The sequence below is a fragment of the Dysidea avara genome, chromosome 10 (assembly GCF_963678975.1).
Source record: "Dysidea avara chromosome 10, odDysAvar1.4, whole genome shotgun sequence".
In the NCBI taxonomy this organism is placed as follows: domain Eukaryota; kingdom Metazoa; phylum Porifera; class Demospongiae; order Dictyoceratida; family Dysideidae; genus Dysidea; species Dysidea avara.
This window is the reverse complement of record NC_089281.1, coordinates 30312591-30326480: the sequence shown is the minus strand read 5'-3', so window position 1 is coordinate 30326480 and position 13890 is coordinate 30312591. Positions and strand designations below refer to the sequence as shown.

Here is a 13890-nt window from a genome sequence, read left to right as displayed (position 1 = left end):
CGTTCAAAAATTTTCTTTCCATAGTCGCCCATACAAATTTTACGAACATCCCCACACTACAGCGGCCATTTTATGTCTGTGACATAATTTCGGATAAGGCTCATTATACATAAATGTTTCAAGGTAGAAATTTTTTTTTTTGTAAATTCTGCAGACCACTTCTAAACTACAAAACTTTCCCTTCAAAAAAATTTAGCCATTATGCAAATGATGAGCTACGACCTAGTTACAAAAATTATCCAAATCTTCCCACCATATTTTACTCATCTATAAATACAGCAGTGTTAGCAACTTGATCAATATTGTATAAGAAATGTGTAACAATATACCCAGAAATTTTTGCTGTATGTATATTTCACGGTTATGTACTTTGTCAGGATTTTTGCATTTTAATTTTCACAGATTGATTCAAAGATTTTGCTCTCTACTACACAGCTGCGAAGGGTCTGGATTGATATTCACTTCAAGTGCCGTACAAATTAATAAAATATGTAAGAACCAAATAGCACAATAACAGTAATCTCTGTCTGAGGCATAGTTTAGCCTTGCAGTAGGCTAGCATCTTCATGAGCCACGCCCACTTTAAAATCGGGAATAAGTGATACTATTTTGTAAGCATATGTGGAGCCCCCATACATCTACAAACACTATCACACACCAGGAGCCACACTACTTTCAGTATGGTGAGATGAAGTTTCATAAATTTTCATGTGATAAAATTTCATGGTAGTCTTACTAACCATGAAAGCCATGAAAATACGTACCGCAAAAATTTCCGGGTATATGGTAGCAGATTGTGTGAATTGTTTTCTTTGATGACAGGAAATCTTGCTATAATAAGTAAACAAGTCTATCCTCAGGTATAGATATTATAGGTGGTATATATATATGTCTCAAGTGTGTGAGAGAAACCATTTTTTTAAATCATCATTATTGAATAATGAGACACATAAAACTACATAAATGAGTCCTCGATCACATGCAACCACCAAACAGGGTTAGTGAATTAACACCTGTGTGGGCATGGCAAGGGAGTGTTGAAGAGAGTACAACAAGGTAGCTAGGGAACACCCCAAAAATTTTGCGTGCCATCCAAAATTCCACCTTTGAAAATCATACTAGAGACATCTTGCTAGACAAAAATCACCTTTATGGAATAGTACTAGTCCATATAATATATAACAAAACACTTACAAGTGGTCAGATATCTAGAATTTTTTTAAAAATCACCAAAACTCGGATTTTAGCCTCACTGCCTGACTATCTGACCATAGTTGCAAGGCTAAAGGCCAAACAAAACAGCACACGGCCACTTTTTTATGCCACAATACCAAACTCACCAGTGGGATGTGCCTTTTGGGGTTTCAACAAGTGTAGGCCCTCTGCACCTTGTCTTTTCTTTTATCTTCAATCAGGCTGCTTGTCTTCTTCATCCAATGAAACCATATCGAGGTGTTAATTTTCCACCTCAACACTTTCTTTCAGCAGCTTATTTAGACACCACAGAATTATTTCAGAGCTGGATTTCAGATGTGCTTCAGTCCCTGCGATACTATAAGAGGTATACCAGCTAGATATCTGCAACTTCGCGATTTGTGATAGATTCGTGACCACACCCATCAAATAAAGATTTAGGTGGACTAATAGCAAGAGTACAGAGACCACACCTCTTAGCTATTTACTTAACAGTAAACAAAATGACCTCACCCTTTGTTGGTCTAGCTAGCTGCACACCCCTCGGCTGATCCGAGATACTCTAATACAACAGTCATGTGTGATATTCTAATAGAACAGTCACAAGTTACACTGTAACTAACTGTGCTACAACAAAAAACTGAACACACTAGTACTTTTTAAAAAATGTTAATTTAAAGGGACCTATGCAATAAAAAGTAGTGAAACAAGAGATGAATGATGGTATTGCATCGGTGAGAAAGTCCCTATTTTGGCACATTAGTTATAACAATTATTTTCGGCTTCCCACTGAGCTATGCTCATTCATCCCTTGTTTCACTACCTTTTATTGCATAGATCCCTACTTCCATTTTTAATCTTTTTTAAATACTATGCATGCATGTACATTAAACTACAAAGAAAGTCAGTCTGAGGAGGTGAACCACTCGCAGTAATTTGTGCCATTTCTTTGGGAAGCCGAAATACACTGCTGGTGCTGGTGCTGTGCTGCTCATCCAAAACTTTTCATAGTGCTGCTTTTGACACTATATAAAATATAACAGGTTCCATAAGTTCTTAACACAGAAACGGTGATTGTGGCCCAAAACACTAACTTCGAGAGTTTCATAGTAGTTGCAAATGTTCAAGTGATATATTTCTGCTAACAATTGCTGATACTCTACCTTGTTCTGTTTACATGACCTGGCTGACTGAAGATGGTGATCTGAATCCAATGGACAGGTCAACTCAAGTAAGGCAATTGAATTAGTGGCAGTACTTTGAATTAAAGATCTGGACGATAAGGAGTCTCTATCACAGCTGGTGGAATTGTGGCTGGAGGTGACTCACTGGCTTGTAGGTTTGGAAGGTCAGCAAAAACTTGAATAAATGGTAGATTCAAAATGTTGATAAATTGGGATGCCAAACACTGGGCAGCCATTCAACACGGGCAGTAGTGGGACGTGGGGAATCACATACGACACATCGTACACTGCACTGGATATTCCATCTATGCAAATTAACAGCAGTTGGTATTATTATCAAGTCTACCAGTTGGGCACTGGAGGGTTTGCACAGAAGGCAGAGCCTGTACGAGGTGCTTCACCACTAGCCCAGGGAACCTAAGCGAAAATCGTTGAGTTTAGTATCCTAAAGTATGAAGCAGATAATTGCCTTGGATGGAATCCTGACAACAAACGATTGCAATAGCTTCCAGCTTAGCTGAATCATCAAATTTGCACTGAACTGAAAGTGTTTGGAGGTGATCCTCACAGTGAGATTTGGTATCACTTGATAACTGGTGTTTGGCTTTTATAAAATACATAAGTGAGAGAGGTGAATCCTCGGAAACACTTCAGTGCACTTTATATAAAAGTTGAGATGACATTTATTTAACGCACATCATAACACGTTTGCAGTATGCTAGTGTGGGGTTAACACTCACCCGCTTCTGGTTCAAACATTTTGTAGTCTACTGGAAAGACAACGTGGCTACTCTTGCACTCCGCCAATCTATATACTAGTATCCGGAGTAATATCCAAATTGTAACGAAATAATTAGGAACTCTACGTCACAAAGATGACGGACAAGAAGTCACCTCAACTAGTTCCCGCCAGCTTGTTCGGAGCGTCATCGCAAGCTAGCGGGTTGTCATTAGGAATGGACGACTTCATTATGTCCTCCCCGGTGACATTAGGTGTAGGAGCGAGTTCTACCAAGGAAACCACCAAGGCGCCCTCTCCAATATCAAGCTCGAAGTCGTCCCCAAGTCAGTCATTGACGAGCAGTCCACTATCAAAGAGAAAAGAACCAATGAGAACTATTAGTTCACCAGCCACAAGTTCCCCAGCTGAGTTAACTACAGTACCATTGACCACTCCTCCACCAGTGACAACTAAACAGAGTGACTCCATCAGTCAACAGGTCCCTGTCATTAGTTCCTTTAGCCAGCCACAGAAACCTCCTGGCAGTGAAATGCTCACAGAACCAAAACTATCAGTACAACCAGAAGACGACTATTCCATCCATCCGTTAGTTAAGCCAGACAAGCCACCAGGAGAAGTTGCAGTAGCTGCTAACCCTTACAGGCTATCAGCTCAACAGCAGAAGAAGCCGATCTTTCCAGCATCACCATTCATGTCACCATCGCAACCAACTATGGCAGCTCCTCCAAGAACAATGCCTGCGCCATCATCAGTAATTCCTCCATCTTCTTTACCAATGCCACCCGCTTCTAGTGTTGCCCCTCCTTTCCAGCGGGGGGCTCCCCCTATTCAGCAAGGGGCACCCCCTAGTGTTGTCACACATAATGCAGGTATTCCCCCAGTCAGACCACACTGGTTTTACAAGCGTACCGGCGAGGATCACTGGACACCATTTTCGTTCTTAGACTCTAATAAATTAGAGAGCCAGTACTTGCTGCCTCGTGGCCCACAGCAAGGAGATGAAGTGATTGTTGCAACTGATGGTGGGCGTTATGATGTCAAGTTTTATGAGCGTATGCGTTATGCTATTTACTGGAAGGAAGATTCTTGTCCAGTGCGGCGTTGTACCTGGTTCTACCACACAGAGTCTGATCGATGGCTACAGCCATATGAGGAGGAAATAGCACAACAATTAGAGGTTAGTAGTAGTGATTGTGTGTAGAGTGACCCCCTCAGAATGGTGGATAGCTTGGTAAAATCACCCATGGTCTTGTTTGTATACAGACCCCTGAAATCAGTAATAAGGACACCTTGATAATCAGGACACTTGTCCATGGTCCCATTTGTATTAGTGCATAAACGAATGTCGATTTTACACTTCGAGGGTTTGAGTGCAACATTCAATGCTTTTGTGAACATTTGTACGTTGCTATAGCTACAGTTAGCTAGATATTGTGCAGTTGGCATAATTTTGAGTGTATTGTAGCTTAATTCATTAAACAATTAATAGTCATCATTCTGGCTCCCTTTGGCAAATGGAATTTCTCGCGTTGACACTATTATTTGTCTGTTTAACAAGTTATGGCAGCAGGAGAAAGCACACAACAAGATGTAGCTGCTGTTTAAAAACCTTACAGCAGTACACAACTCACAAATGTTCTTCCTCTACAGCTTGTCCCAATTGTACTTCGTGATTATCAGTGGGTGTGGTCACTTGTGGGACGCGAGCTAATTAACTTGTCAGACACCTAATGGCTTCGCATACAACCACCTTCCATTACTTTCTAGTGTCTCGTGTAACTGCCCACAGCGAAAATTGTTCATGGTGTGATGAGCAGTCGGATTCTTGCAGTCTTCTGCTCGCCAATATAATCAGGTTGCGCATGCACAAAATTCAAACTTCACTTATGTCATTCGAATAATGTTGCACCCTTTGAACCATTGAACGAATGCAGTACATTCGTTTATGCACTAATTTGTATTAGTGTACACACATTTAGAGCCCTGAAATCAGGACACCTCACTAATAAGGACACCTTGATAATCAGGACACCTGTCCATGATCTTGTTTGTTTGCTTTGTTCAGACCCCTGAAATCAGTACAACTGATAATCAGGACAACCTGGACACTACAACATAATTCCTGACTATATATATATTATGGTCTATTGTTCACAGGTGGAGTTCATTGCTGCACTAAAACACAACCAATGGAATAAGAGGGTGGAGCTGGGTACTGGAGAGGCTGTGATAATGCACTCCCCTCAGGCTATCGTTCACTACCCTCCTCCACCCAACACCTCACAGGTCCACTTTGAGGAGCACCAAAACAGGCCAAAAGCTGTTCGCAGGGAATTCCCCAACTTGGAGCATATAACACAAGGTAAGGTGACCCTGTCAATTCTAATAGTTTCAGGCAATGATAAAGCCATAATGTTGAAGCATGCACATGAGCCCAATTGAAGTGTACTGGACCTCCTTGGGTGTTGAAATGTCTCCCAATTGATGAAATATGAATACATGGCGATGGCACATTGAGTCCATTGAATAGGTCATGTGTTAGTCATGTGCAATCTCAAGCCGTGCCACAGATGTAAGTAAGATGTCTTTGTTGATCAGTTTTAAAGACAGAGAGAGGAGAAAATAATATGAATAAACACCCAAGAAGTCAGCGTACTTCACAAAGACTGTAGTGGTATGCCGGATCACAGGAGACCAAAAAACCATTCGATGTTGCTGGATTGCTGCCCTCCTTTAATGCTTTACCCCACCTTACAGTCTCAAAAATGCAGTTAACATGATAAACTTCTTGGCAATTATGATTCCATGTAACCTCCTCTAGTGTTAAGCTAATATACCAAGCTCATTGTTGTAATAGAGCATACACCCAATTGAATGAGCGCTTTTTATTTAGAGTAACCAAGGTATTGTATAGGCCTGTGTATAATAATATAGCTTGTCATGTATTAGCAACAATGTCCTGATTGATCATTATTGTATGTGGTACAACTTGGATAGCCATTCGCATGTTTTTGTGATAATGTTTTTTTTTTCAAGAACAGTCACACACGCTACACACAAGTACACGAAACGTTGAACATGCATGTTTATTGTTTAGGGATAAAAATTTGTTTGTGGATTTAGCAAAAAAAATGCCCTTCACTTTTTTTTTGAATTGTGAGGAGGCTGAGTTTTTGTCCAATTAATTGAAGTCACTTCCTAAATAGTTCCCTTATATACACGTGTTACATCATCAAAGTGGTACAACTCACAGTGTGTATGTTCTGTTGGAGTAACCAGTTAAACTGCTAAGATATAACAGACAGGGGATACGTATTTCATACTGCAGTCCTTCTGTGATATATAATGTTGTTACAGGGGAGCAGTCTCGTATCGACCACCTGGTGTTTGTGGTGCATGGTATTGGTCCAGTATGTGATATGTCATTCAGAAAACTGGTTGATTGTGGTAAGTTGTATATGCAATAATATTGATTGACCTTAATACACTACATTTCATATTGTTCAGTAGTATGACCAGCAATTTCTCCAGAGTAACACTTATACAGACACACAGAGTTTATTAGCTTAGCTTTTGGCACCTCAGCATTAAAACAGACCTGACATGTATCTTTGTGATGAAATATCCAATGTCTCTTTGAGCCCTAATCCTCTGGGAAATCCCTGCCACTTAAGGTCCTTAGTAAATTATTATTACAGTGGATGACTTCAGAGAAGTGTCCCAACTAATGCTGTCTACACATCAGTTTACCGGTCAACAATCTCATGGAGGTGATCAAGGTGGTAGAGTGGAGTTTCTACCAGTTCACTGGCATGATACCTTACATAGTGATGATACTGGAGTAGACTGGTTAGTCTGTATGTGTGTATATCCTTGTGTATCCATCTGCTGTATATTTGTGTCTATCCTTGTGTGTCCGTTTGTGTGTATGTCCTTATGTGTCTGTTTGTGTCTATCCTTACGTGTCCGGCTGTGTGCTGGTCCTTGTTTAACTGACTCCATGTTTATGTACATGATACCTTACACACCACACTGATGATGCTAGAGTGGACTAGTCCATCTGTGTGTGTGTCCCTCTACTGTCCTTTTGTCTGTCTGTGTGTTTTTCCTTGTGTAGAGGATTATATCTTAGCTATTTATATAGTCGTCTAAAGCCGATCACGTTACCAAGCATATCACGTTTAAGAGACTTCACCAATTCCACTCTACTAGATATCTTATTCTATACTAGTCCAGTACACTGTCAGGTAAGGTCCTTACTACAAATCTGATACTATCCACTATTGTTACTAGACTATCGTCAGCGAAGTTGTTGATGAGGTGAACAGGATGTATCAGCTGTTCCATCAGAGGAATCCTCGGTTCACTGGAGGAGTATCATTGATGGGACACTCACTCGGCTCTTGTATATTATATGATATACTAACCCACCAAGTATGTTTGTATGTGTGTTTGTCTGTCTCTGTATGTCTGTATGTTTGAATGTAAGTCTCTGTACATACTCATCTGTGTAGTGTGTACTAGTGACCCACTGGTGTGCTATACTAACTATCATAGGGTGGCGGTGCCTATCGGATGAATGATGTGTTTGCTAATGACAGGTTTGTACTGAGTGTGTGTAATGTGTGCGTGTGTGTGTTCCTTTGTGGACTGAGGGTTCTGCAACTCACAGCAACTTATTAAATCATTTAATGTCACTTTGATTACCCTCCCCTCTCCCCCCCCCCCCCCTTGTTTTTTTTTTGCTTTAATAATTGTCGGACTATCATAAACATAACCACAACACAAACCACATAGTATATACTCACCATGATTAGCAGTGCAGTAGGTGACAGATCTCCCCTTTCCATTTCCACAGCCTGGCTGCTGTGTAGAAGTTTTGGCAGAGGTGTGTATTGGCCAGGGGAAAATCCCCTATCCTGCGAGGACCTGCATCCTGGGTCACAAGCAGGAGGGATATCCAGAGCTGGGGGAAAAGGCCCAGCTCCTGGCCCACACCAATCACACTGGTAGCACGAGGTACTTAGCCAGTGGAGAGGGAAAATTAGTAAGTGGAGGGAAATTAGTCAGTAAATAAGGAACTTTTAGGGGAACAGGGTGGGTGGGCAGTAAGTTGTTTCTCTTCTGAATTTGACACCAACTGCGAACTGATGCTATGCTTGCGTCTGCGCAACAACTTAATTACTAGCTGCTGTATATTATCATGTGTTGCCCTTGTGTTTTATTCATGGTACTGATGAGCGGTGGGCGCCACACCCTGCACTGCTAATCCCACCCTGTCTATCTCATTGTTATACTCTTTGATAGAGAGTAGGTGTGACATTAGCAGCTAAAAGTTTTATTTTCCTGTGTCTCCCTAATCTTGGTATGGGTGGGGTACAGTATATTGGATACCTCTCTACACAATAATTATCATACAGTACGATAGTACTGTATAGTAAAGGTGTGGGCATGGCCCATGAAACAACATCACCCAGAAACCAGCCTCACTTTCCCTGACGATGATGAAGCAGTATTGGCTGGGCCCAAACAAGCCTTCAGATCAACTCGAAACACTTTCAACCAGTTGCTATGAAGTTTTTTTTTTAAATTATTTAACAGAATTTTCTACTGACTGACTGACTGATGCCTTCAGACTAGTGTAACTCGATAACGGCGAAGGCTACAGGCTTGTTTTTTTCACTGTTCGACATCACGTCAGCCCGAGAGATGCCTTTTGGCATACTTCGGTACATACAATGCATTCTTCATGGACTTACCAGTGTCCTCCTTTGTGTCCCGTTCATCTTTGCTGACAGCAAAAGGTGTCGATTTAGCAGTAGCACGTGATGGCTTCTCTTCGTATCAGAAATCATCTGTATTTTTCATAGTGGCTACTTTGATTGCAGAGGTGCTTTTTAAACAGTTCTTGATTCGTAATCCTGTGTAACGGGTTGAACATAGTTGACAACGAAGTGCTATGGTCCCTACTCTAGTTGAAAATTCCAAATTTTTTTGCGTACTTGTTATGTATGAATGGAGGTTAGTACATTTTCACAAAAAATTTTTTTTGCTAGAAACTGCACAAGTACCTCACAGCCAGCACAACCAAGCCCAAAAGTGACCACCCAAAAAGTTGCTAGGAGTTTTTTTATTTTAATAGTAGAATTTTCTACTGACTGACTGACTGACTTCTTCAGACAAGTGTAACTTGATTAACGGCTAAAGCGCTAAAGTTACAGGCTTGATTTTTTTAAATGTAAGACGTCACTTCAGCCCGGCAGAGGTGCCTTTTGGCATACTGATGTATGCATCATGGTGAGTGTGATCGGCTAGCAGACCAAAAATCAAGATTTGGTTAAATATTTAGCCAGTTGTACAGTGTTGTCCCTTCTTTTCACTGCTTATGACGTTTCTATGGTTTTTAATGGCCACATTTTGGCAGATGCTGTTATGTTCTACTGTAAAACATTAATGGAGATGGTCTGATTAACAAAAGATGGTGGAATAATAATAATAATTATTTGTCATAAGCATAATAGCTAGATGAGTTTTGAGGACTGCTCAAAAGTGTAGTGCTCATATTTATAGCCTCATGTCTATTTTACTGTATTACCTGTCACCCGTACACAGCAATGAAATGGCAGGGGAAGATTTAGATGATGTTCCTTTAACACTGAAGGAAGCCATGGAACAACTTGGTCTAGATGACTATCTTGCAGTGCTTGAGAAGGAACAAATTGACCTAGACTCTCTGGTGGGCAGTATATAGCACAACTTATAACGTCATTGTCTCCTTATAGTTACTGATAAATCAGGCAGATCTGAAGGAGCTCAGTATCCCAATGGGACCTAGGAAGAAACTAGCTGATTTTATCACCACTCAAGCAGATAGGATTAAACTGGCTAAAGTGAGTTTATGATTGCAACACTTGACTAGGAGCCCATAATATAGATAGTTAATATATCTAACGGAGGCAGTGAAAACAAAAGGTCCATGTCTCACAGCCCCTCCCCCTTCACTTGATGGAGATAAGAACAATCACATTCTGTCAAGTTGCTAATCAATTTACACAATGAAACACTATCTCTGAGCCTCAAACTTCCCTAGGGGCATGACCCCAAAATAGCATCCATATATGTTGTGAGCTACTAACTTCACTATACATGATTGTCATTGCTTGACCTCCTCATGCCCCACTGCTACTTATATCCAGTAAACCTTATCGGCACTTCTCTATCACCAGACACCAGTAGACAGAAGGGATTATAACGGGTCGGTCAACGGACATTTACCAAGCATACAAGGCATTTGTCCTAGCAAACAAATTTAAGTCGGACAATGATTGTCCGATCATGTGACAACTTACCCATATATATATATATATATATATATATAAGTTATAAACCAACCTAGCTACAGCAGCAGCATCAATATATACCTAGTGAGTTATCTAGGTACGGACGGGAACGGAAAGTGGGTGGAAATGACCAATATAAAATGGCTAATACAAGCTCATTATCTAACTAAATATCCTTCTTTGCACTGTTTAAATTGTAGTGTTGCCACAAAAAACAATCGGAATACTCTAATAGAGCAGTCAAACAATTTTATTGCCACAATTAGCAACTGAACTAATGCTACAATTTTCAAAAAAGACTTAACTAACTACTTTGACAAAGGTAAAAAGTTTACAAAGCATATTTATAAGACAGTTACTCAGCTGCTGAGCTATGGAATGCTGTACCCACAGCCTCAGGATGACTGAGAAGTTACATGTTGTTGTTATTTGATGGGCTGGCAAAATCACATTGCCAGGGCTAGCTAGGCTGTATGCCTATATCCGGATTGCTTCCAGTAATCATCTAATCATTGCTTTGTTCTTCTAGTTGGTTCCATCGTTGTCATGTATGCTGTATGTTGTAGCAAGCATCAGAAGTCTACTAGTACCATTATTTCATTGTGTGTGCAACTATTGGAAGGGCAATAATTATGGTGTATGCATGAGCTCTATCAGTGTCTTCACTTCTCTCAGTCCTCTGCTCATGTGTTACTTTAGCTTTTGAAGTAAAAAATATCAATACACTTAAATGTAATTTAGATAATCATATTTGCCTATCTAAGCATCTAACCAAGATTTTCCTGGGAGAACTTCCATTCCTTACAATGTCCGACCATCTTAGGCTCATGTCCGGCTGACTAACAGTTTGTTAGGACAAATATCTTTGCAGTCTTTAAGAGTTATAATCCCCTCTGCCAGTAGAGGTACAGGTAAGTTTGTACAGGACACAGACACTCCAGTTCTTGCTACAGTGATCTATGTAACAGATACTTCAGTAACAAAATTTACCCCTTTTTTGCTACAGTAAAGAGATTACCTTGTTAAAGTGTGTAGTGACCGGAGTCCTTGTTATAGGCTGAACTCAACTGAGTTCATTCCCTTCTTGTAGGACAGGGCTAAACAGAAGGCAGAGAGAGAAGTGGACGGTGAACAGACGGACAGTTCAGCTGCTGATTTAGTGAGGGACATGAAATTCTCAGTTAGTATGGAGGGCGTAGCTGGCACTGGGCAGCCATATGTGTCATACAAACAGTTGGAGTTTAAACCATGTCACTTGTTCCTGGTTGGATCACCAGTTGGCTTGTTTCTAACCGTGCGGTGAGTTGTAACATCATCATGATCTAAGACTGTTGTAGTAGTTTGTGTTGTGGAATATCTGAAATACTCTAATAGTGCACACACAGATTTTAGTTAGTAAGGAGGTTTAGTGTCTACCAAAGACATTTAGAAGCAGTGTTAATAACATTAACATTCATCAGTCTCTTTCTTAAGGCACTGTGCCAGTAGGAAGGCAAAGGGGATCCCCCTCCATTGAAAAGGTTTTGGTCAGTCGCAGTCTTAGCGTCACATGTTAACAAGCTCATATTTTTGACACTATCCTATTTTGAGTGAATAAATTATTGCTTACTACATATACCAGCCAAACACTCTAATAGAGTAGTCAGAGTGTAATGCAATGGTATACATCTTGTAGTGGTGTAGAGAAGCTCGGAGAAGATTACCATTTACCAACTTGTCCTTGTGTACATAACATATTTCATCCCTTTGATCCTGTTGCTTATCGCCTGGAGCCGTTAGTGACGCCGTCATCGTGGCCACCAGCTCCATATCTCATGCCACATCATAAAGGAAGAAAGAGATTCCATCTCGGTGAGTAATGGGGTTCCCCGTGTGAGCCCCACCCACTAATTGTCCTCTGCAGAGCTATACGAGAACCTTGGCAAGATGGGGGCTAATTTGAAGCAGAATATTGTTGAGGGTGTTCGGAACATGTTAGCTTCCATCAACGAGTTTGCTCGAAGCCACACCTCCTCTGGTGCACAACAAGAAGCCACGCCCATCACTGCTGCATCACCTGAGCCAGAAGAGCTGACAAATGAACAAGGTAGTGTAAACATATCTCTAGAATGGATACTTAGGGTTATCTGCTTTTTGTTACAATAAAGAGGTTGACCACTTTGGTAAAAATATTTGGAGCCAGACACAATAAATTAAACTTGTTTTTGTTCACAGAGAATACAGATGCTGAAGAAATGGTGATAGGAAAACTAAACCAAGGAAATAGGATTGATTGTGTCCTTCAAGAGAAGCCAATTGAAAAGCTCAATGAATACTTGTTTGCCCTAAGCAGTCACCTTTGCTATTGGTGAGTGAGTGATGTGCCAACGTGTGGTTTGTGGTGCACACAATAAGGCCAGTGTGGGAAAATGAAGGGGAAAATATAACATTTTTTGTGATTTTTATGACACTGTGAAAACTACACATTCTACTATCTTTATAATAACATAGCCCAGTTGAGCCCCTTGAAATGGACACCCTTGATAATCAGGACACCTCACTAATAAGGACACTTCATGGTCCACTGTGCATTGACATAATAATAATGTGATGAGTTGTTTGTTTTCTCAGGCGTTCAGAGGATACGGCATTATTTGTATTGAAGAAGACATACAATGAAGACAATCCACCTTTAGTAAAAGAATAACAAATTAGAAATCACTTGTATTATGATGCTGTAATTGTATATTTATTTCTATTGCAATTTCTTCTTGTATTGAAATACTAATTACAGAATGAATGGTACAGTATTAAACTACAACACAACACTCGACACACTTTGTGATGAGTATGAGAAGGGTGTCACGCAGGGGCGTAGGGAAGGGGTTTCAGGAACCCCCCTGTAAAATTTAGACTTCTGCAAGCAGGATCCTAACACACCATTTAGTGTGGCAGGACAAAATGAGTGAGCAATATAGTGTAATGGCACAGCACAACAATTGATAAAACTTACATTCATCTCTCAGGGAAGGATTTACAGAGGTAACATGAGCCCTCTTCAAAACTTGTTAAAAAGATCGATATACTCTAATAGAGCAGTCAGGTATATACTCTAATAGAGCAGTCAGGTATACTCTAATAGAACATGCATGTAAATATCCATGTCCATATGAAGTTTTTCAGACATTCCAACATTAAATGCAAAACTTAGCATGACCTTATACTGCTATAGCTTTGGTATGCAGTGTTTAAAGATATAGAGCTTCAGTAATTTATCACTTGTGTTATGCAAAATGAATTCATGCTATGCATATTTGTATAGTTATATTGTTTGATTGTCATTTGTATCAGTGGATTCATGGCTCCTATACCACAGTGAGATATAACCATCACTTACAGATTACTATATGTGTCTCTATGTGTTATGCTGTATGTTTCCACTAGGTGACTT

At 40.3% G+C, this 13890-nt stretch overlaps 2 protein-coding genes across 2 annotated transcripts in view; one reads left to right on the top strand and one right to left on the bottom strand.

The window, feature by feature from the left end:
• Positions 1-3233, bottom strand: part of LOC136237134 (DNA-directed RNA polymerase II subunit RPB2) — a 44598-nt gene extending 41365 nt beyond the window's left edge. Inside the window, exon 1 of the mRNA XM_066027431.1 lies at positions 3119-3233. Within this exon, the coding sequence (XP_065883503.1) occupies positions 3119-3137 (19 nt within the window). The 5' untranslated portion in view covers positions 3138-3233. The remainder of the gene's footprint in view (positions 1-3118) is intronic.
• LOC136237135 (phospholipase DDHD2-like) lies at positions 3214-13254 on the top strand. The gene is made up of 14 exons (XM_066027433.1): positions 3214-4297; positions 5278-5482; positions 6478-6567; positions 6819-6969; positions 7265-7367; positions 7414-7554; positions 7678-7721; positions 9733-9856; positions 9903-10010; positions 11551-11759; positions 12136-12311; positions 12364-12546; positions 12675-12807; positions 13071-13254. Exons 1-14 carry the CDS (start codon positions 3254-3256, stop codon positions 13144-13146), a joined length of 2787 nt encoding a protein of 928 aa, XP_065883505.1. The 5' UTR covers positions 3214-3253; the 3' UTR covers positions 13147-13254.
• The last annotated feature ends 636 nt before the right edge of the window (positions 13255-13890 follow it).